The 25,753-nt window shown below is 37.1% G+C and overlaps 3 protein-coding genes and 1 pseudogene across 4 annotated transcripts; 2 read left to right on the top strand and 2 right to left on the bottom strand.

Annotated features, from left to right (window-relative positions):
- The first annotated feature begins 1,531 nt into the window (after positions 1-1,531).
- On the top strand, positions 1,532-20,107 carry LOC122988104 (protein S100-A1-like). 2 transcript variants are annotated; one of them, XM_044360269.1, is made up of 4 exons: positions 1,532-1,595; positions 2,420-2,583; positions 2,987-3,170; positions 19,921-20,107. In XM_044360269.1, exons 2-3 carry the CDS (start codon positions 2,443-2,445, stop codon positions 3,134-3,136), a joined length of 291 nt encoding a protein of 96 aa, XP_044216204.1. In that variant the 5' UTR covers positions 1,532-1,595; positions 2,420-2,442; the 3' UTR covers positions 3,137-3,170; positions 19,921-20,107. The 2 variants fall into 2 exon arrangements, with proteins under 2 accessions (XP_044216204.1, XP_044216203.1); XM_044360268.1 differs by lacking the exon at positions 19,921-20,107 and having other exon boundaries at positions 2,987-3,360.
- LOC122988105 (protein S100-A1-like) lies at positions 10,915-12,665 on the bottom strand. Its single transcript, XM_044360270.1, has 3 exons — positions 12,604-12,665; positions 11,774-11,937; positions 10,915-11,293 (listed from the first exon to the last, which is right to left on the bottom strand). Exons 2-3 carry the CDS (start codon positions 11,912-11,914, stop codon positions 11,144-11,146), a joined length of 291 nt encoding a protein of 96 aa, XP_044216205.1. The 5' UTR covers positions 11,915-11,937; positions 12,604-12,665; the 3' UTR covers positions 10,915-11,143.
- LOC122988102 (protein S100-A1-like) lies at positions 18,490-20,107 on the top strand. Its single transcript, XM_044360266.1, has 3 exons — positions 18,490-18,638; positions 19,092-19,255; positions 19,737-20,107. The coding sequence occupies exons 1-3, from the start codon at positions 18,527-18,529 to the stop codon at positions 19,884-19,886; spliced, it is 426 nt and encodes a 141-aa protein (XP_044216201.1). The 5' UTR covers positions 18,490-18,526; the 3' UTR covers positions 19,887-20,107.
- Positions 20,108-22,422: 2,315 nt separating this feature from the next.
- Positions 22,423-24,157, bottom strand: LOC122988117 (annotated as a pseudogene).
- Positions 24,158-25,753: the final 1,596 nt, after the last annotated feature.

A 25,753-nucleotide genomic window follows, 5' to 3' on the forward strand; every position in this document is an offset into this window, starting at 1 on the left:
GGGGGGTATAGTTAAATAAAAACACAGTTTCAGGTGGTCTAACCTAGTTTGTTAGTTAGTGGATTATTCAAACTTTCAACCAAGTAGGGTCCATTTGATAGATTTGGTAGTTAATAGCAAAACGTTTAAGCTAATGCTAACTGTTTCATGTAAGTGAATGGAGGATGCTAAAAGGATTTGCGTCATACTCTGGGAGGTATAATTAAATAAAAACAAAGATTTGGCTGGTTTAACCTGTTTTGCTAATTAGTCGATTAGTCAAGCTTTCTAACCAAGTAGGTGAAAATGAAAATGACATTTGATAGGGCTTATAGCCCTACTTTTAATATTTGGGTATTAGTTTTGCAATTTCTATTGCTGCTAAGCTGTATGATTATATCTCTTATCTTGCCAAATATTACTTTCTGCTTTGCAATAATTTACATTCACATCTTACGTTTTCATTCCCCTTCCTTTTTGATTACTCCACAAATGTCTATGGTCAAGGAGCTGGACCAGTAGCTAAACCAGACAACGCTACCCAGGATATCAACTTTTTTTTGTTTTTTAATTAACTGCAAAAAAGATGCTATGTATTTTTATTTGTGTATGTGTGTGAAAACCAACACAGGGATTCTACCAGAATGTGAATAAAAGAGGCAAATATCTCAAAAAAATCAGCATACACATTAAAAGTCACTGGGTTAAATTTTTTGGGGGGGTTCAGCACAACACTGGGTTAACATTACCCAGTAACAGTCTGTTTTTAAACCAGTGTTACACACAACAAGCTTTAGCTAAAAACTGAAATGTATTGTTTCCTCTACAAAAAAAACAAAAAGACATGACATAACAATAAAAAAAAACAGTAAAAAAAAAAAAAAAAAAAAGTACTGTGTCTTGTGTACAGTGTTGGTGCTTTATTGAGCCAAACTGGCAGCTGAAGGTAAAACCTCGTCTCCAAAGCTCCCAGACCCTGTGAGAGAGGTGGTCTGTTTGTTTGTGGTCACATGTTGTGTTTTTGTTCCTCTCTCTTTTGGATTAAAAAAATGTCTTGAGTATTGTGTTGGTGCTATATTGCCCCAAGCTGGGTAAAATTTTATCCCAGTGATTTTTAGTCTGTAGCCAGAAAGAATGAGTGTTTTCTTTGTCATTTGGCTGAACCAACCCTTTAAATCGACCAGGTGGAGAGAGACTGTGGTGTATTTGCAGTGGGGGTGGGGGTGTGGATGACTCATACCTGTAATACAACCCACCAAATAGCCTTTTATTACACAACTCCTCACATATGCTTTTGTGTAGAATTTATATTACAGGAAACATTGAAGTTTTCATCCAAGCTGAAGATGTGTGCAAAGTGAAAAAGGTGAAAAAGGTAAAACTAAACATGATTTTATTCATGCTGGCTTACAAGCCTGCCTCACCTAATGTCCTTTCACCAACAGCTTTTTTTTTCTTAAAGGTCTGTTTGCTGTGCAGAATAAACAGCCTGTGGTTGCAATTTACATACCAGGTGACTCACCTGTCTGGAGGGAGGCACCCATCTGTCTATATAACTGATGGGATAAGAGCTGAAGCCACTTCCACTTCCTACTCCTTATACTGTCAGTATCAAGGTGAGTTCCTGCTGTTGGTTTTCTATCATGTTAGCTTCAAACCTTCAATATTTAAAACAGTCAGATCTGAGGTGAGACTTGTAAATATGTTTATGGATTATAGAAGAATATTAATGTGGCATCACAGGGTTTTTTTTTTTTTTAACATTTTCAAAACGCTGTACATGCCTCAGCCTGTTTTGTCTGTAAAGAGTCTTTATAATGAAAGAGGACCAAAATCTCTTCAGTTCAGTGTAACGCCTTGAAGGCACAACGCTGTACGTGCAACATAAGGAAAGTCACAAGTTAAAATCTCTGTGCAACCTGCCCGGCAGGATGTCTGTCTGTTGTCCTCATCGTACAACCAGACCACATATTATTATTATTATTATTATTATTATTATTATTATTAGTGGGTCCTCTGTTGCATTTATACTGGATTATCCAACTAGTATTACAATTTAGTGTGCAACTGAGAAAGCATACATTAAAGTACATAAGTTTTTTTCATTAAAAATGCAAATAACAAAAGATTCAAACAAACTTCAAAGACTGCAGTAATTAAAAATGAAAGTTAGAGACTAAAATTAAAACTAAACTTATGAGCTGAAGGCAAGTCAAGTGTAACTTAGAGAGAAGGAAGAAACCCATGTGAATTATAAAACAGGGATATGTTAAGTTATTACAGTGAATAATATAATTATTATTAACAGCACTGAATTGTTTTTCCTCCAGCTACACAAAATATTTACTCTTTAGCTTTCTACAACTCTAATAAATGACAATAAAATGCCATTTCATAACTACAGTTGTTGATTTGTGACTCTCTTGAATTGTCTTTCTAGGCTTTGATTGCAAGACTGAAAACATGGCTACCAAAGTTGAACAGGGTATGATCGGCCTCATCGAATTGTTCCACTCCTATGCCTCAAAAGGAGGAGATCCCACCCAGCTGGACAAAAAAGAGCTGAAGACCCTGCTCAAGACAGAATTCCCCAACTTCGTATCAGTGAGTGTTCTTTTTAACACATTTTCAGTGCAAAACTTCAGTCCCTGCACATTACTTATTTAATGATAAACCATTTTACTTTTTTTAATTAAATCTGCAAAAAGGCCAACACTAACAGTGTGTTAGTTTGTCTCTTAATACTTTTCAATTTTCCCAGCTGCTCTGTAGATATTATGTCTATTGGATATTATTGTTCAATAATAGCAGAGTATGGAAAATGAATGCATAAGTGACCTTAGTGCCTTTTTATCTCAAGATGACCAAACTATTATGAGTAAGTGGTACAATTCAAAAAAGTGTTTTAAAAAAAAAGTGTATTTGAGGCTTGTAAGTGTTATGTGTCTTCAGTCTTGTAAAATTAATTCTCTTTGGTTGGACTTTCATCACCCTGCTTCTGTTTTAGGCATGCAAGGACCCAGCAGAACTTGATAAGTTTATGTCTGAACTGGATTTCAACGGCGATGGTCAAGTGGACTTCAATGAGTTTATGATTATGGTCACTACAATGACTTTAGTGTGCAATCAAGTGGTGATGGGGGCAAGCAAGAAGTAGAGCAACTGTGACAACCTGGAAGTCTGCCATTTAAATTCAATCCATTTGAAATTCTTAACAGCATTTACACAGTAACACTGTTCATCATGTTATAGATGTAATGGTTTTAATTGTTTCTTAATCACAAAAACTTGTAATGTTGCCAAAAGAAACACCACTGACAAATCAATAATTTATGATTTGTCAAACTCATCATCTCAATAAAGATGTTATACTGGTTTCTCAAGTCTGTAATTTTTTGGAGATAAACTGGGCCGCTCAGTAATGTCTTAAAATATTTTAGAGACAGATTAAAAGAATCTGCCTGGTTTGCAGATTGCTGGTTTGCTTGTTTGAAGACAAAAGACTTTTCATTATAAAAATATTTTTAAAAAATCTGTAAGAACACAAGGGAACTCATGTATTTTTATACCAGTAAACATGTGGAACAGACTAAATAGTTTTAATATATGAAGGCAACCATGAGCACCACCCAGTGTCTGTTGTGGGTAATTCATGTTAACCTGATGACCCCGACGTCATCCTTTCCTCCCAGTTCAACAGAGAGAATATTTGCAAACCATTTGAATAAGTCTTGTCTTAGTATATGCATATTTGTTTTGCAGAGGTAGATACATGTAAGGTGAGTAATGACTCATGGTTTGACCTTTTCTCCAGAGTGATTCAATCGCAAACTTCCTCTGAAACAAGACGCTAATCAGAAAAATAGAAATATTTGAGCTGCCTGACAATCACATGAATCCTACAAAGTTCAGTCATACTGAAGCTCCCAATCAGTGTTTTCAATGATGAATATATATATATATATATATATATATATATATATATATATATATATATATATATATATATATGTATATACCAATTCACACAGATACAAGCTTTAATGTTCAAGCAGAAGGACAGACAATAGACAACAGTTTTCATAGCAGACATTTTGACTTGTCATAAACATAAATTAAACAGACTGAGTCATTGCTATATTTTATTTATTTATTTATTAATGTATTTATTAATTCAACCTTTATTTACTGTATGCATGGTAGTCCAATGAGAGCAATCCACTCTCTTTTGCTTTTCTTACTTCATCAGGGTCAGTGTACAGCACATAACATAGAATATTTCAATAAGATGGATGTGAAACAACAAAAAATTCATGTACAAAATTTTAAAAAATATATAACATACAACCAATCATATACAAACATACAGCTTGTCAGCCAATGGGGTATTCACACATAGATGGGATGGACACGTGGTCATGTGGATCAAGGCCAATCACATCCCCAGACTTGCAAAGAGGCAAGGGGTGTGTTCAATAATAGACATACTGTAGGTGACACCATATCAGGACAATAAGCAGGAGAAGTTCATCTACGGGGCGGTACCCAAGTTTGTGTAGTCCTTTCCAAAAAGGTGTCTATTCATTCTGGTATATTTAAAAAGGATTAATAAAATGCTATATATTCATTGCAAGTATTTTATCTTAAAAAGAAACAACAACAGCAAAAAAGTAAAACTCAGACAAAATACAATTAACTTGAAGAGCAATGAGTCTATTATCTATCTACGATACTGTAAGATACCACAGCATAAGATTTGATTATACAATGATATAATGTACATGTATGTTTACAGTTATCTCTGATTGTTTTACAGTTATTTCTGATTGTGCATGTTTTTAAATGAGGATAGTTCTCCCGGCAGAAACCTCGTTGCTGCTCGGATTCAGATAAATCTGAGGAAAAGTCCAGTTAGCTGAAAATAAGAAAGTAATCGTCGGAGGAGTTCACTGGGCAGAGACTGTAAAATACAAACAGCAACAATATGGTTCGCTGGTCTAAGACAGAGAAAGATCATAACGACCAAGCAGCAGCTTTATAAACATGCAGCAATAGTGCCATCAAGTGTATGCAAGTGACACCTACAGGTAGATGACTGTGTCGACATTAATAGTGTTTATATTAGAATGTAGGCAGGATTTTATGTGCAATTCACTCTATTACTGTATTTAATTCAAGGCTTTTTCGTGATATTGTCCTTTGAATATCAAACCGTTATTGTTTTATGATCCTTTAACCAGTTTCTTACTGATTTGTAAAATAATACAGTATGTGCCTTACAGTAAAAAACAACAACACTGGGCAGTACTATTAAGTAAGTCACATGCATAATAAATGAATGAAAACAAGACAAATAAATACTAAGACCTGAACAAAGTCGGTGAAGACTAAATCCTGCACTTGTACTGACAATATTTAAAGTCATGATTATATCTGATTATATGAAAATTAGATTCATATGCGGCTCTGTTATTATTGTGTAAAAATGTTTTTCCTTCCTGATGATTCACAGCAAGCAGGGACGGATCAACCTACTTCTGGCCTTGCGTGTGCACCCTGTTGTCTTTACATGTAAGTTTCTCTCTCTCTCTCTCTCTCTCTCTCTCTCTCTCTGTCTCTCTCTCTCTCTCTCTCTCTCTCTCTCTCACACACACACACACACACACACACACACACACACACACACACACACACACACACACACACACACACACACACACACACACACCTGATTAGATTTTGCCCAAAGAATTCAACCAATATTCCTTTGTGGTTGGATTTTACCTGCCTCAGACTGACAGTTAGTTTGTGGTAATTTAATTACACACACACAAAAAAAAAAAATCAGTTATGCACCATTTAAGTACATTATAAACTGAAAGAATAACGGTAAATATACATTTTAATACATGGGTCCCACTATAAGGGTCTTAAGTTTAGGTTAAAATGCAGGAGCCTTTATTATTTCAGTTTATATTATGGCTTTGTTGTGCATGTTACCAACTACATAATAATATTCCAGTTAATCAGATTCCCCCAATGTAATTGCAACATAATGTATATTTAATTGAACTACAACTACTGCTGTGCATATCCAGTGCAATAATGCAATATAGTATAAAGAACTACAATGTTACAACAATGGAACAATCTAAAATATCTGTATTTATCTTGTAAATTCCATATGTATCTTGTTAATTCTTCAGTTACAGAAAACTGTGCAATACACATAGTAACCCATGTAACTGTTTGGTACACAGTGCAAGTAGACTTAGAAACTGCTATATTTCCAATAACTTGCACTATTATCTAACATGGCTGCTACTTATACTTGTATCTTATCTGCACTAGTTTCAGGATTAAGGACTTGACATTTTTATATCTGTATATTATCTTGTTTTATTCTTGCTACTTATCTTTATTTTTCACCTTTACCTGATGATATTGTGTTGTTCATGAGGACATTGCTGTTTTTTTTTGTTGTTGTTGCTATTTGTACTTATGAGCAAGATGCTGTAACAATGCAATTCAGGGAATTTCCGACACAACCTCACGTACTTCCAAGATGCATGGAAAGAAGTCTGAAGGGGTTAAAACTGCAGCCACACTTGTACTATAAAGAACAACGTGTTTCAGCTTGTGGCCTTCGTCAGGGTGCAACACACTACAACGAACATTTAAATGAGATGGGTGTGAAACAAAAATTCATTTACATTTAAGTTAAAAAATATAAAATACAACCAATCATATACAAACACACAGCTTGTCAGCCAATGGGGTATTCACACATAGATGGGATGGTCACGTGGTCATGTGGATCGAGGCCAATCACATCCCCAGACTTGCAAAGAGGCAAGGGGTGTGTTCAATAATAGACATACTGTAGGTGACACCATATCGGAACAGTAAGCAGGAGAAGTTCATCTACGGGGCGGTACCCAAGTTTGTGTAGTCCTTTCCAAAAAGGTGTCTATTCATTCTGGTATATTTAAAAAGGATTAATAAAATGCTATATATTCATTGCAAGTATTTTATCTTAAAAAGAAACAACAACAGCAAAAAAGTAAAACTCAGACAAAATACAATTAACTGGAAGAGCAATGAGTCTATTATCTATCTACGATACTGTAAGATACCACAGCATAGGATCTGATTATACAATGACATAATGTACATGTATAATCTCTGATTGTGTATGTTTTAAAGGGGGATAGTTCTCCCAGCAGAAACCTCGCTGGTGCTTGGATTCTTCTTTTCAGACAAATCTGAGAAAAAGCCCAGTTAGCTGAGAGCAAGAAAGTAATCGTCAGAGGACTTCAACCAAGTTTGAAAGAGGAATTTTGTGCTGGTTGTATATGTTTTGTCTTTTGATACCTGCCTAATGAACTCTATCTTTACTGTGGAATGTCATCTTGGTAATAAAAGGTTCTCACTCAACGCAACGTATTCTCATGAAACGGTTCGTATGATATCTTATGAAAAGTTATGCACAGTTTTTTGTGTATAATCCTACAACTGTCCTTTGAGCCAGGGTGAATTCTGGAGTTAAAAAGGGAGGGATAAAAATAAACAAATTAAATAACGTTGGAATGTCAATAAAGGTCAACTAAAGGGATGTAAATATGTTCATTTTTTGGCCGCATAGTCAAGCAAATAATTATGGATGGGAGTGCAAGTATGTGGATATGTATATGAATACATGTGCATGAGTATATGCGATGTGTGCATGTTTGTGTATAGATATAGCTGTATATATATATATATATATATGCATGTATATGGGTTCAGTTATATGTATATGGATGTGGATGTGTACCTATACTGCACTGTCACAACTGGTAGCACTTTTTTTTTTCTACTTTCCTTTCTCTTTTCGAATATGTTGCTGTTGTTGTTGGTGGTGGTACTGTTACTATTTTCCTCTATATGTATATGTATGTATTCCTTTGGCCTTGTGTTATAATAATTAAAAATAAAATAAAAAATAAAGTGCATCAATAGTACCTCCTTGGGCTGCATGATAATAGTACCCTTTAGACTCATGTCCAAAGGAAATACCACATTCAATAAGTTCAGTTTACCCATTTTATTTTCTCAGTTTGCTCTTTTTTTCTTCATCCTGTTTAGAGGATGTCAGTTGAAGAAAAAAATGTGCACATGACCATATCATTTTCTTGTAGCCATCTCAGGCTTCTTCTGTCATCGGAGGTGCGAGATAGTGAGAGATGGTAAAGCCATGATTAGGGAAGAGTTGATTACAAGTCAAGATATTGTCTCAATCTGTTAAAATTGCAATGTTCAGTATGTTGACCGTGTTGTCAGTAGTTGGTGCTTGTTTACTCATGTTCACTCACGCTGGACTGACAGTGTGGCATGAGGAGAGGCGCACCCACAATTCAAGTTTGAGTTCATATTTAGAAAGTTTGCTTCAAACTAATCTCTCTCTTTGCATACTGCTTTTTCTGTCTGCTGCTGTTTGTCAAACAACCAATAAGCAACAATAAATTACAAAAAGTGAATATAATATAGCTTTATGAAAAAGATAAGTAGAATAAAACAAGATAATATACAGATATAAAAATGTCAAGTCCTTAATTATGAAACTAGTGCAGATATACAAGTATAAGTAAGTATAAGTTGCAGCCATATTGGATAATATTCATATTCCCAAAGTTATAGGAAATAAAACACTTTCTATTTGCACCAAACATGTGTACTAAAGAGATGTATGGGTTACTATGTGTATTGCACAGTTTTCAGTAAATGAAGAGTTAACGTGTGTGTGCACCCGTGTGTGACTTACATGTAAAAGCAACAGGGCGCACACACACAAAGGGAGAAGCAGGTTGAGCTTGTTGTACATCAACAAGATAGAAATACCATTTTACACATGAACAGTACAAGTGGAGGGTTTTCTCTTCACCGACTTTGTTCAGATCTTAGTATTTATTTGTTTTCATTCATTTATTATCCATGTGACTTACTTAATAGTACTGCACAGAGTACTTTTTAGTGTAAGGCACATACTGTATTATTTTACAAATCAGTAAGAAACTGGTTAAAGGATCATAAAACAATAATGGTATGATATCCAAAGGATGATGTCCAGAAAAAGCTTTGAATTAAATACAGTCATAGAGTGAATTGCACATAAAATCCTGCCTACATTCTAATATAAACACTATTAATGTCGATACAGTCATCTACCTGTAGGTGTCACTTGCATACACTTGATGGCACTATTGCTGCATGTTAATAAAGCTGTTGCTTTGTTGATCCTTCTCTCTATCTACGACCAGCAAAGCATATTGCTCCTTTGTATTTTGCAGTATCATGACATCAGAGCTTTTATTTCGGAAGATTTTCAGCATAAATGACTATCAGAGAAGCTGCTGGTGCATAATTGAAGAAGTTTCACATCTGTGTTAGGGCCTGTATTGAGCTTCTCCAGACTGTATTGTGCACGGACCTTTTCAGGGCTGTTTTTGTCCACAAATGTTTCTTCATCCTACTTGTGTTGATGTGAGGCTGCCTCTATCAGCCTCTGCAACCCCGTCCTGTCACACGTCTGTGCTGGAGTCAAACCCTGCATTTCATTAAGCTGTCTGACTGTGCTGTAATCAGTTTCACTGCTCTGCCTGCTGGAAAGTGTGAATATCCTCAGTGTCTCTCTAGATAAGTGTTAGCAGTATTAGCACCTGCCATCTCTGCAAAAAACTTTCAAAGTTTGACATTTCTCTTTATGTATCTTAGCGGGATAAAGAAATCTGCATCATATCAGGAGAAGGCTTGATATCTCATCATTGTGACTTGTACAGTAGTCTTCCCTCTGTCAGTTACAGTAGCAGAGACTTGTATTTCTTAGTAGATCATCTTTTCTCTTCTATTCTATAGGCAAACTCACTGTTTTACTAGATTTCAGGAGTGTCTCAATCTGGAGGACCCCAAATTTAAAAAAGAGCTTGGTGAAAAAGGCCATTAAATGTTTTTTTTCTCCACTCAGAGAGAATAATCTGCAGCAGAAACAGATCATCTGGTTTTGCAGGTTTTAAAATGTTCAGTCCGTCACTGTCTATTCCTGTTCCTGCAATGGTTAAACCTGAATGATCTTTAAGGTTAACAAGGCCTTCGTTATATATTGTTGTATTGAGATTTTATTAAATGCTGTTTTGATGCCCTTTTTCACCATCTCTCCATTTTTAATGTTTGTCTAAATGTTGGCTTTGTGCCTTTTCTTCCATTGTCCTGAGAACACAGAGCGTCCATACAAAAGAGAGTAGAGCGCTCTGACTGGACCACCAGGCATACAGTAAATAAAGGTTAAATTAATTAATTAATTAATAAAGATGAGCCTCAGACTTTTTCATTTCTCTTTATGACAAGTCAAAATGTCTGCCGTGAAATCAGTCTATTGTAGGATTCATGTGATTGTCAGTTTATTTCTCTTATTTCAGAGGAAGTTTCCTTTTGAATCACTCTGGAGAAAAGGTCAAACCATGAGTCATTACTCACCTTACACGTATCTACCTATGCAAAACAACCTTATATATACTAAGACAAAACTAATTCAAATAAATTGCAAATATTCTCTCTGTTGAACTGGGAGGAAAAGATGACGTCGGGGTCATCAGGTTAACATTAATTACCCACAACAGACACTGGGTGGTGCTCATGGTTGCCTTCATATATTAAAACTATTATGTCTGTTCCACATGTTTACTGGTATAAAAATACCTGAGTTCCTTTGAGCTCTTACAGATTTTTAAAAAATGTTTCATAATGAAAAACTACTTTGTGGGTCGTATTAGGAGTGACATCTTTTCACTTCAAACCAGCAAACCAGCAATCTGCAAACCAGGCAGATTTTTTAATCTGTCTCTAAAATATTTTAAGACATTACTGAGTGGCCCAGTTTATCTCCAAAAAATAACAGACTTGAGAATCCAGTATAACATCTTTATTGAGATGATGAGTTTTGGACAAAATCATAAATTATTGATTCGTCAGTGGTGTTTCTTTTGGCAACATTACAAGTTTCTGTGATTAAGAAACAATTAAAACCATTACATCTATAACATGATGAACAGTGTTACTGTGTAAATGCTGTTAAGAATTTCAAATGGATTGAATTTAAATGGCAGACTTCCAGGTTGTCACAGTTGCTCTAGTTCCCCTCCATCCCTTCCAGCATTTCATTGCACATCATAGTCACTGTAGAGAGCATAACCATAAACTCATTGAAGTCCATTTGACCATCGCCGTTGAGATCCAGTTCAGACATAAAGTCATCAAGTTTCGCTAGGTCCTTGCATTCCTAAAACAGAAGCAGCGAGATGAAAATCCAACCAAAGAGAATTAGTTTCACAAGATTGAAGACACATAACACTTACAAGCCTCAAATACACTTTTTTTCTAAACACTTTTTTGAATTGTACCACTTACTCATAATAGTTTGGTCATCATGAGATAAAAAGGCACTAAGGTCACTTATTCATTTATTATCCATACTCTGCTATTATTGAACAATAATATCCAATAGACATAATATCTACAGAGCAGCTGAGAAAATTGAAAAGTATTAAGAGACAAACTAACACACTGTTAGTTTTGGCCTTTTTTGCAGAGTGAATAAAAAAATATTATAGAATATTGCCAGTCTTATCCTTTAAAAACATCATAAGCGCCACCACGTCTAAAATATTGAGGAAAAACTTTAACATGTAATTTATCATTAACTAAGTAATGTGCAGGGACTGAAGTTTTGCACTGAAAATGTGTTAAAAAGAACACTCACTGATACGAAGGTGGGGAATTCTGACTTGATCAGATCCTTCAGCTCTTTTTTGCTCAGCTTTTTGGGGTCCCCTCCTTTTGAGGCATAGGAGCGGAACAATTCGATGAGGCCGATCATACCCTGTTCAACTGCGGTAGCCATGTTGTCAGTATTGCAATCAAAGCCTAGAAAGACAATTCAAGCGAGTCACAAATCAACAACTGTAGTTATAAAATGTCATTTTTATTGTCATTTACTAGAACTGTAGAAAGCTAAAGAGTAAATATTTGTGTAGCTGGAGGAAAAACAATTCAGTGTTGTTAATAATAATTATATTATTCACTGTAATAACTTAACATATCCCTGTTTTATAATTCACATGGCTTTCTTCCTTCTCTCTAAGTTACACTCGACTTGCCTTCAGCTCATAAGCTTAGTTTTAATTTTAGTCTTTAACTTTCATTTTTATTTACTGCAGTCTTTGAAGTTTGTTTGAATCTTTTGTCATTTGCATTTTTAATGAAAAAACTCATGTACTTTAATATGTACTTCCTCAGTTACACACAAAATTGTAATACTAGTTGGATAATCCAGTATATACAATAGTGTGTGCAACAGAGGGCCCCCAAATAATAATAATAATAATAATAATAATAATAATAATAATAATAATAATAATAATAATAATAATAATAATAATACTGTAAAATAAAATAAAAACAGCCTGTGACACATCATTAACATTCCTCTATAATCTATAATCATATTTTCAAGTCTCACCTCAGATCCGACTGCTTTAAATATTGAAGGTCTGAACCTAACATGATAGAAAACCAACAGCAGGAACTCACCTGGACACTGATGCAAACAGGAGTTGGAAGTGGAAGTGGCTTCAGCTCTCTTCCCATCAGTTATATACACTCCTCTCTTTGTGGAAAAAAAATCAAAATCATATATGTGCATATACCTCCAGACAGGTGAGTCACCTGGTATGTACAATGAAACCAAAGGCTGTTTATTCTGCACAGCAAACAGGCTTTTAAGAAGAAAAGCTGTTGGTGAAAGGACATTAGGTGAGGCAGGTTTGTAAGCCAGCATGAATAAAATAATGTTTACTTTTGCCTTTTTTCACTTTTCAGGTGTAGCAGGTGCAGCATTATTGCATACATCTTCAGCTTGGATGAAAATTTCAATGTTTCCTGAAATATAAATTCTACTCAAAGGTATAACTGAGGGGTTGTGTAATAAAAGGCTATTTGGTAAGTTGTATTACAGTTGTGAGTCATGATACTTTCATGGAGGTTTACTTCTCCCCGTCAAATACACCACAGTCCTTCTCCACCTGGTCAATTTAAAGAGTTAGTTCACTCAAATGACAAAGAAAATACTTTTTCTTTCTTGCTACACTTTGAAATCACTGGGATAAAATGTTTGACCTAGTTTGGGTCAATATAGCACCAACACAACACTCAAGACAGTTTTTTAATCCAAAAGAGAGAGGAACCACCTCCCACAGGGTCTGGGATCTTTGGAGACAAGGTGTCACCTTCAACTGCCGGCTTCTACTAAGGGTCTGGATGCAATCTAAGGCAAAGGAACCCCTGCCTCACTCAAGGAGAACATTGACCAATGAAAAAAGGAGGAGGGTAAAAGAATATTTAACTACATAAGAAAGGAGGAGTTCTTAATTAAAAAGCAAAACCGGTAGAACAAGAGGAAGTAGAATTTAAATGACAAATTATTTGGCAAGATAAGAGATATAATCATACAGCTTGGCAACAATAGAAATTGCAAAACTACTACTCAAATATTAAAAGTAGGGCTATAAGCCTTATCAAATGTATAGAAAATATATAGACACACTTGCAACTCCTTAAAATGAAGTGATGCTTGAAGACGTGAAAGTATCTAGTATTTCACTAATTCAGAGGGTTTCAGGGGTCCAAAGACATGAAAATATCCAGTATTTCACTTATTTAAATTACTTTAGAGTCACATAGAAATGACAGCATTCAGTATTGCATTTACTTTAATGTTTTTTTGAGGCCAGATGAGTTGAAAGTATCAGTCATTTAAATTATTTAGAGGCCCAAAGAGGTGACAGTATTCAGTATTTCAATTGTTTGACGGATTTTAGAGGCACAAAGTATCCAGTATTTCACTTACTTCATTTCAATAGGCTGCTCTTTACATTGAGCAAGTTTCTCTGAAAGGAACCTGCCCCAGGCCAGGTGTGATTGTCAGTGTCAAGATTGTCAGTTAATATTGTTACTGGATTAGATTGCTGTCTTTAGGAAACGAAAAATGAATTCCTTCCTCGGCTGTGCAACCACACCTGTCTTTGTTGTTGGCACTGATGTGGTAATGAATCACATGGGAAGTTTCTGTGTGTTTTGTTATATAGGGTTTGGGTTATAGGGACTTAAATAACACCCATTGTATCTGACATGAATTCAAACTGAAAGAGCCTGCTGTATAAAAGGAGAAATTTTGACTGATGAATATAACTTTAAAGGTTCAATGCATAAGAACTGACAACCAAATACATTGTTTGTTGTGGCCTTCAGAACGACACATATACAATCTTTTCTGATCTGATGCCAACATCATGTTTGCCTGTGCCTTACAATACACTATTGTTTGGTTAGCTTTAGGCATAAAGATGACTTGGTTAGGGTTAGAGTGAGGGAAAGATTATGGTTTGTGATGAAATTAAAACTTTGTTAAGGTTTGGGGACCTTTGTCGTCATACTGCACAGTAAATACATTAGTTACCACTTGCTTAAGGTCAGGGAACGACTGCAATCATGGTTAAAAGAAACCAACACTGATTGTCAACAGTTAAAGTTCAACATTTTGTTGACCCAACTCCTCCCATTGTAAACTTTGTAACTCTATAACAAAGTCACACCTCTGTTGCTCCCATGAAAGGGTCAAAATGCCAGCGACACTTGTAATATAAAGAACAAACGGCAAGTAGCATGACAGCCGCTTGATGGTCCAATTGACTCTCATTCAAAAATTGTCAAGTTCTCTCCAGAAATACTAATTAAGCAGTTTTTTTCCCCGAGTCATTCTGGTGTCAATCATTAAATTCAGGCCCTGTAAGTGTTCTGGTGGTCATTTTGGAAATTATATTCCATTAATAAGATTTGAAGACTTATAGTAGTTTTGATGTCTGCTGTGTGGGCGTTGATTGACAGCTGTGATTGACAGTTGGCTCACCTGCTGCTCTCCTCAGCTCTGGGACTCACAATGAGTTAGATTGTGTTGCAATATTTCACCAAGTTAAATTTTACTTGAATACAATACCTGCCCTGTGAGCACATTTCAGCTAAGGTATCTAACATCAGCCTCGTGTGCACCACTCAGTGTTCCCATTAAGCTAGCATTCACTTCGGTCTGAGGTAGCTTTCAGATTGTAAAGGGCAACACCCCACACTCCTTATTTGGAAGATCCTGGCTCCAAACGCAAAAGATGATACTGACCATAAGCAAAACCTCTGGGCTTCAAACCGGTTCCAATGCAAACCAACCAAACAAACCATTAATTTGTTTTATACACAAACTCATCAAGAGTTTTCAATTTACTAATTGTAATTCAAGTGAATGGGCCCAAATCTTGCATAATTTTAATGCCACAGGTGTGAGCAAGACAGACATGTCTCACCATGCAGAAAATTCTCATCCTCACACCGTTCAGATTTGATGTTTCGCCATGACAGAGGAAGTTGCTATAACTTTATTGTAAATGCTCCAGTCTGCACCAAACTTTACATGTTTGATTAGACTCCCGGCTTGAACATGTCTACATGAAAAAATGATTTTTGTCATGCCAAGTGAATTCATCATGTTGCTTAAGTTATCAGTCTTGTATCTCAATTAAAAAAGATGCGTTTTGGACATTATTGCATGTTAACTTAAGTCAATGTAAGCTACAAAACAAGGTCATAAACTTAGCATAACTGTGGATCTGAGCCACTGTGTGAAACAGCTTTGTCAAAATGGAGATAGTGGGGTAAAACGTGCCAGTGATGTGGGGGCAAGATGAGTCAATGGCTCAATTTACCCCCAAAAATTATTTTCTGATATTCTAGAGACCAGAGACCCTGTTCATGTTAATGTTTGATCACTGTTAAAAGTATTACAATGTTGATGAATAAATACCTAATTGTTGACTGATGTTAAGTTTAAGCCAAACACAAACATACTGTACATACAGACGGGTGACAGATTAAAGGAAAAACCAACATAAAGTGTTTTAGTAAGGTGTTGGGCCACCAGAACAGCATTAATACACCTTGGCATTGATTCTACAAGTCTCTGAACTCTTCTAGAGGGTTGAACACCATTCATTCAAAAAGATATTCCCTCATTTGGTGTTTTGATGATGGTGGTGGAGAAAGCTGTCTAACACATAGGTTCAAAATCTCTCATAGGTGTTCAAATAGGTTGAGACCTGGTGACTGTGAAGGCCATAGAATATGATTCACATCATTTTCATACTCATCAAACCATTCAGTGACCCCTCATGCTCTGTGAATGGGGGCACTGTCATTGAAATGGAAACATATACACTTATGTTATTGTCTTAAGATTATGTTACACTGCCTTTATGATCTCTGCTTCCTGTGTGATCCCGTGTTCCTAACAGATACTATCAAAGGTGAGGTGTGGGACTCTGTCATTGTAACTTTAGAGGGAATGTCCATGGAGGAAAGGCAGATAAGGATTTGGCCTTCAATTCTTAATTTTCAACAGAGACCGAAAGAAACTCCCTACAGATACGGTGAATCAGTTTAATCTTTACTGAAAATGTTTAGGTAACATGTTGAACAACAGGACACAAACAAATAATTTTACTGAAAAGTATGAGTTTGTTAAATTGATGGCATTAATAAAGTTCAAAATTATCTCAAATTTGTTTGATTTTATGTAATTTTTATATCAGTATTTAATGGTAACACTATTTTCCCATAGAGCACTCAATTTACCCCATCCCCATGCTCATTTTACCCCTACCTTGGGGTAAGTTGTGCCATACTAACTTTTTTTGATGGGTGATTGTTCTAAAACCATAATAATTAGATAACTTGTTTTAATTTCCATGGGCACACAGCGACCTGAGGTATACATAGTTACCACTAGTTGAAACAAATACACTTTCATTTTGCAGTAAAATCATCAAATGTAAAAAAGTGGTTCATATTACCTCGTTCTCCCCTACATGCCCGTGACAGAAGCCCATCAATTTCACCACAGCCCGACGTGCACAGAGGCACAAGGGCCTGTTAAACACTGCTTGCAGTTTTAATTACTAAAAGATACTTGATTCTTGATTGTTTTTTCTAGTTTTTTTTTTTTTTACTGAGTTTAACAGTAATTCTGTATAAGTGGTATATTCATAAAATTGCCTTGTCTAATATCTCACTGGTTTAAATATGACAATTACTGAATTGATAGGCTACATGATTTTATAATGATCGAGGGGAGCAGATTTCCCTTTTTTTTTTTTTCCTGTGACAGTCAGAACCTAAAGGGAAGCTTTCAGAGCTGTGCAAGCACAAAGATTTTCTGCTAAATATAAAATAAATGTTGTTAAGTCCCTATAACCTAAACCCTATAGAACAAAACACACATCTCAAAATTGTGACAGATGCTCTGACCTTCCCATGCGATTCATTACCACACCAGTACCAACAACAAAGACAGGTGTGGTTGCACATATCTTCTTTTCCAATTTAATCCAGTAACAATATTAACTGACAATCTTGACTCTGACAGTCACACCTGGCCTGGGGCAGGTTCCTTTCAGAGAAACTTGCTCAATGTAAAGAGCAGCCTATTGAAATGAAGTAAGTGAATTACTGGATACCGTGTGCCTCTAAAATCCTTCAAAAATAAGTGAAATACTGGATATTTTCACGTCTTTGGACCCCTGAAACCCTCTGAATTAATGAAATACTGGATACTTTTACCTCTTCAGACATCACTTCATTTTAAGGAGTCACAAGTGTGTCTATATATTTTCTATACTCTAAACCACTTAACATGATGAAAATGATCATGACATTTGATAAGGCTTATAGCCCTACTTTTAATATTTGAGTAGTAGTTTTGCAATTTCTATTGCTGCTAAGCTGTATGATTATATCTTTTATCTTGCCAAATAATTTGTCATTTAAATTCTACTTCCTCTTGTTCTACCGGTTTTGCTTTTTAATGAAGAACTCCTCCTTTCTTATGTAGTTAAATATTCTTTTACCCTCCTCCTTTTTTCATTGGTCAATGTTCTCCTTGAGTGAGGCAGGGGTTCCTTTGCCTTAGATCGCATCCAGACCCTTAGTAGAAGCCGGCAGTTGAAGGTGACACCTCGTCTCCAAAGATCCCAGACCCTGTGGGAGGTGGTCTGTTCATTTGTGGTCACATGTTTTTGTTCCTCTCTCTTTTGGATTAAAAAATGTCTTGAGTATTGTGTTGGTGCTATATTGACCCAAATTGTGTAACATGTTATACCAGTGATTTCAAAGTGTAGCCAGAAAGAAAAAGTATTTTCTTTGTCATTTGAGTGAACTAACTCTTTAAATTGACCAGGTGGAGAAGGACTATGGTGTATTTGCAGTGGGGGTGGGGGTGTGGATGATTCATACCTGTAATACAACCCACCAAATAGCCTTTTATTACACAACTCCTCACATATGCTTTTCTGTTGTGCAGAATAAACAGCCTTTGGTTGCATTGTACATACCAGGTGACTCACCTGTCTGGAGGTATATGCACATATATGATTTTGATTTTTTTTTCACAAAGAGAGGAGTGTATATAACTGATGGGAAGAGAGCTGAAGCCACTTCCACTTCCAACTCCTGTTTGCATCAGTGTCCAGGTGAGTTCCTGCTGTTGGTTTTCTATCATGTTAGGTTGTATATACTGGATTATCCAACTAGTATTACAATTTTGTGTGTAACTGAGGAAGTACATATTAAAGTACATGAGTTTTTTCATTAAAAATGCAAATGACAAAAGATTCAAACAAACTTCAAAGACTGCAGTAAATAAAAATGAAAGTTAGAGACTAAAATTAAAACTAAACTTATGAGCTGAAGGCAAGTCAAGTGTAACTTAGAGAGAAGGAAGAAACCCATGTGAATTATAAAATAGGGATATGTTAAGTTATTACAGTGAATAATATAATTATTATTAACAACACTGAATTGTTTTTCCTCCAGCTACACAAAATATTTACTCTTTAGCTTTCTACAGTTCTAGTAAATGACAATAAAATGACATTTTATAACTACAGTTGTTGATTTGTGACTCGCTTGAATTGTCTTTCTAGGCTTTGATTGCAAGACTGACAACATGGCTACCGCAGTTGAACAGGGTATGATCGGCCTCATCGAATTGTTCCGCTCCTATGCCTCAAAAGGAGGGGACCCCAAAAAGCTGAGCAAAAAAGAGCTGAAGGATCTGATCAAGACAGAATTCCCCACCTTCGTATCAGTGAGTGTTTCTTTTTAACACATTTTCAGTGCAAAACTTCAGTCCCTGCACATTACTTAGTTAATGATAAATTACATGTTAGAGTTTTTCCTCAATATTTTAGACGTGGTGGCGCTTACGATGTTTTTAAAGGATAAGACTGGCAATATTCTATAATCTTTTTTTATTAACTCTGCAAAAAAGGCCAAAACTAACAGTGTGTTAGTTTGTCTCTTAATACTTTTCAATTTTCTCAGCTGCTCTGTAGATATTATGTCTATTGGATATTATTGTTCAATAATAGCAGAGTATGGATAATAAATGAATAAGTGACCTTAGTGCCTTTTTATCTCATGATGACCAAACTATTATGAGTAAGTGGTACAATTCAAAAAAGTGTTTAGAAAAAAAGTGTATTTGAGGCTTGTAAGTGTTATGTGTCTTCAATCTTGTGAAACTAATTCTCTTTGGTTGGATTTTCATCTCGCTGCTTCTGTTTTAGGAATGCAAGGACCTAGCGAAACTTGATGACTTTATGTCCGAACTGGATCTCAACGGCGATGGTCAAATGGACTTCAATGAGTTTATGGTTATGCTCTCTACAGTGACTATGATGTGCAATGAAATGCTGGAAGTGATGGAGGGAAAGTAGAGCAACTGTGACAACCTGGAAGTCTGCCATTTAAATTCAATCCATTTGAAATTCTTAACAGCATTTACACAGTAACACTGTTCATCATGTTATAGATGTAATGGTTTGAATTGTTTCTTAATCACAGAAACTTGTAATGTTGCTAAAAGAAACACCACTGACGAATCAATAATTTATGATTTTGTCCAAAACTCATCATCTCAATAAAGATGTTATACTGGATTCTCAAGTCTGTTATTTTTGGAAACTAAACTGGTTTGCTCAGTAATGTCGTAAAACCATGAGCACTACCTAGTGTCTGTTGTGGGTAATTCATGTGAACCTGATGACCCCACATCATCCTTTCCTCCCAGTTCAATGGAGAGAATATTTGCAAACCATTTGAATTAATCTTGTCTTTGAATATATATGATTGTTTTGCATAGGTAGATACATGTAAGGTGAGTAATGACTCATGGTTTGACCTTTTCTCCAGAGTGATTCAATGGCAAGCGTCCTCTGAAATAAGAGAAATAAGCTGCCTGACAATCACATGAATCCTACAATAGACTGATTTCACGGCAGACATTTTGACTTGTCATAAAGAGAAATGAAACAGTCTGAGGCACATCTATATTTATTAGATTAATTAATTAATTAATTCAACCTTTATTTACTGTATGCCTGGTGGTCCAGTCAGAGTACTCTACTCTCTTTTGTATGGACGCTCTGTGTTCTCAGGACAATGGAAGAAAAGGCAGAAAGCCAACATTTACACAAACATTAAAAATGGAGAGATGGTGAAAAAGGGCATCAAAACAGCATTTAATAAAATCTCAATACAACAATATATAATGAAGGCCTTGTTAACCTTAAAGATCTGCTCTTCATTCAGGTTTAACCATTGCAGGAACAGGAATAGACAGTGACGGACTGAACATTTTAAAACCTGCAAAACCAGGTGATCTGTTTCTGCTGCAGATTATTCTCTCTGAGTGGAGAAAAAAAACATTTAATGGCCTTTTTCACCAAGCTCTGTTTTAAATTTGGGGTCCTCCAGATTGAGACACTCCTGAAATCAAGTAAAACAGTGAGTTTGCCTATAGAATAGAAGAGAAAAGATGATCTACTAAGAAATGCAAGTCTCTCCTACTGTAACTGACAGAGGGAAGACTACTGTAAAAGTCACAATGATGAGATATCAAGCCTTCTCCTGATATGAACTCCAGAGCACTATAATACAAAATATCGAAAGTTTTCAGTTAAAAGTCGAAAATACAAAATGTTAAGATACAGATTTCTTTATCCCGCTAAAATAAAGAGAAATGTCTCTCTGACATCTCTGAAAGCTTTTTGCAGAGATGGCAGGTGCTAATACTGCTAACACTTATCCAGAGAGACACATTGAGGATACTGACACTTCCCAGCAGGCAGAGCAGTGAAACTGATTACAGCACAGTCAGACAGCTTAATGAAATGCAGGGTTTGACTCCAGCACAGACGTGTGACAGGACAGGGTTGCAGAGCCTGACAGAGGCAGCCTCACATCAACACAAGTAGGGTGAAGAAACATTTGTGGACCAAAACAGCGCTGAAAAGGTCCGCGCACAATACAGTTAATACAGGCCCTAACACAGTCGTGAAACTTCTTCAATTATGCACCAGCAGCTTCTCTGATAGTCATTTATGCTGAAACTCCTCCGAAATAAAAGCTCTGGTGACATGATACTGTAAAATACAAAGCAGCAATGTGGTTTGCTGGTCTTAGATAGAGAGAAAGATCATAACAACCAAGCAGCAGCTTTATAAACATGCAGCAATAGTGTCAAGTGTATGCAAGTGACACCTACAGCTAGACGACTGTACAGACTAGGGATGCACGATATTATCGGCACGCCATCGGTATCGCCCGATAAAAGCTCTAAAATGAAATATCAGCATCAGCCATTTCTGCCAATTAAGAGAGGCTGAATTGTTGCCTTCTCCTCCGCCGCCTGACTGTGCTTCCCTCCACAGACTGTTTCACCCTGGGTAAATCTAAAGTCTCTTAATTTATGTCTCCCAAGCCCCCAGGAACAGCGCTGGGCTGTGAAGCCAATTCAAAATAGCGGCCAAACTGTGTAATTACAATGTCACGTGATGCTATTGGGCCCAAAAAGACTTTTTTCCATAGACTTACATTGTGAAAGAGATGTCTGTAAATCAGCGGATAAATTTTTTTGAGCATCAAAACCCCTGCAAAATGACTCGTCTCACTATCAGAATTTGATCCATTAGGTCCGATCATATTTTGAAAGCCTAAAAGAGCCGCACGATTGAATTGTATATCCCCATTCAAGTTAGCCAGAGGGCTAAACCGGAAGTAGCCAACTCAGCCGGTGAAAGCCACTAGTGTGCTTCCTCTATGGGCCCAATGATCCCGGAAGATCCGGGTAATTTTATACGTGGAAGTCGAACTTTTTTGGCTTCATGCACCACTGAGCAACTGTCATAGGAATGAACGGGGCCCCGCCTTCGACGCGGTATCCAGTTCTCTTTATACATCCATGATGTCTGCTCATTCCTCGCTCCTTGCCTGAACCGGAAGATGTTCCTGATGCGCCATTTTGACAGGCGTCCCAAATCTCTTATTCTGCTCCGAGGAGCGAGAAGGGATCTCTGAGGAGCGAGGAAACACACCATAAATAACTTTCTTCATTTATTAGAAAGATTTTTTTTTCATGATGTTATTTCCTCCATTAAACTGTTTCTTGCAGACAGACAGACTCTTCCTGACTTTAATTTTATCCATAATAACAGAACACATTTATATTTTCTATGATGTTCTTGATGGCTCTTTTGCACAGCTGGCCTTTTACTCCAAGGAATTTGAGGGTTTGGTGTAATGACTGGCCAGTGGAACCCCAGCACCCTACCTCAACTGGTTCACCGTGGGCTTTCCAGCCTTTGCTCCTGCACTCCGACGCCAGCTCAGCGTATTTGGCCCTCTTGCGCTCATTAGCCTCCTCAATCCGGTCTTCCCAGGGGACAGTAAGCTCTACCAGAACCACTTGCTTCGTTGACTCTGATGTTAACACCATGTCTGGGTGGAGTGAAGTGGCTGAGATGTGTTCTAGGAACTTGAGCTAACTTCCCAGGTCGACTTGGAGCTTCCAGTCCCGTGCAGTGGTGAGAAGCCCTCCGGAGGAACTTGGCTGATGTTGTACCTTATCTCCAGCTCTGACGAATGTGATGGATTGCTTGGGGGTGTGCTGGTACTTGCTGCTGATGATCGCTGTGCTAACTGTGTCTGCCAGGGCCCTGAGAACCCGGTCATGACGCCAGTGATACTGCCCATCTCCCAATGCCTTCAGACAGCAGCTGAGGATGTGTACCAGAGTGCCTCTCTTCTGGCACAGTTGGCATGCTGGAGTGTCTGCTAAGCCCCAACAGTGCAGGTTGGTTGGACTTGGGAGAGTGTCATATAGGGATTGGATGAGGAACTTGATGTGCTGGGGTTCGAATCTCCAGAGCTCTGGCCTGGTGATTTTACGTTGTTCAGTGTGCTCCCACCTTGTCCAGGCGCCTTGCTGGTACTTGCCAACCATCTTTGTCCAGCGGTCTTCCTCCACCTCTGCTTGTATCTCATCCTGCACCATTTGATGTTTCTCCCTTCCTCTGGCTTTGTCGTGGCAGGATTTGGGAAAACTACCAAGTCCTGCCCGTCCCACTGCCACATTGCCGACCAAGATGCTGTGCTGTAGCCGTGCCTCTGCTCTATCGACAGCTTCCTGTGCCTTCCACTTCCTTCCAGTTTTCACCAGGATTCCCGCTGCAGTGACTTTGGCATCAGAGGAGTCACGGTACATCATCACCTCCCTAGCACGTGTAACCTTAAATTCCTCTGACAAGCCGCTGATAGGAAGCTGCAGCTTGGTGGAATGCCCATAGAGGGCAATGCTGCTAAGGGACCGAGGGAGCCCAAGCCAACTCTGGAGAGACTGACTGATGGTTCTTTCTAGTGTCTCCACAGTTGACATAGGCACCTCGCAGATAAGCAGGGGCCAAAAGAGCCTCGGCAGGACTCCATGTTGGTACATTCAGGCTTTGAATTTTCCTGGGAGCCCCGACTTGTCTATTGCTTTGAGCCAGGATGTCAAGTCACTCTTGGTTTGTTGGAGTGTGTCTGTATCCCTCAAGGAACTGTTAAAAATCTTGCCCAGGCTTTTGACAGGTTTTTGGGTCACCGTTTGAATTGGTGTCCCTCCTATGGCAAAGCAGAACCGATCAGCCACTCTGCTTTTCTTTAACATTAATACTAATGTTAAAAAAAACGGAAAAACTGATCATCCAACTCATTGATGGGTCTTTTATTAAAACCAAATGCTGAACAAGACTTTTTAAGGCAACCACAATGTTACAATTAACTTTAGTGAACTGAAAAAACACTGCGAAATAGCAGCAGCTATGCCCATACGCAGTGGTTATGTCACGTAAGCAATGTTGTCGCCATGGTAGCAACTTGTCAGTCACAATGTAGCCCTGCCCTGAAGCTCCTACTTTATCATCAAATTTAAATTAAATGGGACCATAATTTACAAAATGAACATCACGCTGTATTGAAGAGGACTTGAAACTAGCGATTGAGACCATAAACTCGTTAGGAAACAGTTTACTGAGGTAATGTTTCAAGAGAGAAGTAGGGTCATTTTCCCATAGACTTCCATACAATCTGACTTCTTTTTGCAGCCAGTCGCCCCCTGTTGGCCATTAGAGAGAATGCAGGTTTTTGGCACTTCCATATTGGCTTCATTTTTCAGCCCAGGAGGTTGTCGCTTGGTTCAGATCAGCTGGTGGCTCTGTGCAGACTGCTGGTCATCATGAAAGTCTTTGTCTCCATCTGCTGGTCAGTTCCTGCACTGTATGCTGTGTCCAGTTACAGCCTATACCAATTCTTCACTGAGGTAATGTCAGTATTTTTTTTCTGGGAATAAACACTGTATATATAAATCTGACTACTGCTTAGGCCAAATTAAATTACAAGGATTCAGTGTTTCTACCTGTTTTTTGTTTTTTTTTTGTTTTTTTGATGGGAAATAAGATTTATAGAAAATATAATCAACCAATTAACTGTATAACTGACCCAACTCCATGTCCTTTTATTCTTTTATTATCTGAGATATTTTATCATTATGTCTTTAATTAGAAAGAATGATTTAATTAGATGCTAGCACCATCGTCTCTTACTTATTTGTAAAAAAAATTTTGTCCTCAACAGATGTCTGCAGCCATGTTGAGCTGCATGGTGAGATTGTAATACTCATTACAAACCAGGAAACAAGACAGTGAAGGCAGAGCAAGAGAAGTTAGTTGACTTAATTACTAAAAGATACTTGATTCTTGATTGTTTTTTCCAGTTTTTTTTTTTTTTTACTGAGTTTAACATTCTGTATAAGTGGTATATCCATAAAATTGCCTTGCCTAATATCTCACTGGTTTAAATATAACAATTACTGAATTGATACATATAATGTATATTTTTTATTTATAATGATCAAAGGGAGCAGATTTCAATTTTTTTTAAATTGTGACAGTCAGAACCTAAAGGGAAGCTTTCAGAGCTGTGCAAGCACAAAGATTTTCTGCTAAATATACAATAAATGTTGTTAAGTCCCTATAACCTAAACCCTATATAACAAAACACACAAAGAAAATCTCATAATTATGCTACCTGCTCTGACCTTCCCATGTGATTCATTACCACACCAGTGCCAACAACAAAGACAGGTGTGGTTGCACAGCCGAGGAAGGAATTAATTCTTCTCTTCCAATGTAATCCAATCCAATAACAACATTAACTGACAATCTTGACTCTGACAGTCACACCGGGCAGGTTCCTTTCAGACAAA

Source organism: Thunnus albacares, chromosome 8 (genome assembly GCF_914725855.1).
Source record: "Thunnus albacares chromosome 8, fThuAlb1.1, whole genome shotgun sequence".
Classification (NCBI taxonomy): domain Eukaryota; kingdom Metazoa; phylum Chordata; class Actinopteri; order Scombriformes; family Scombridae; genus Thunnus; species Thunnus albacares.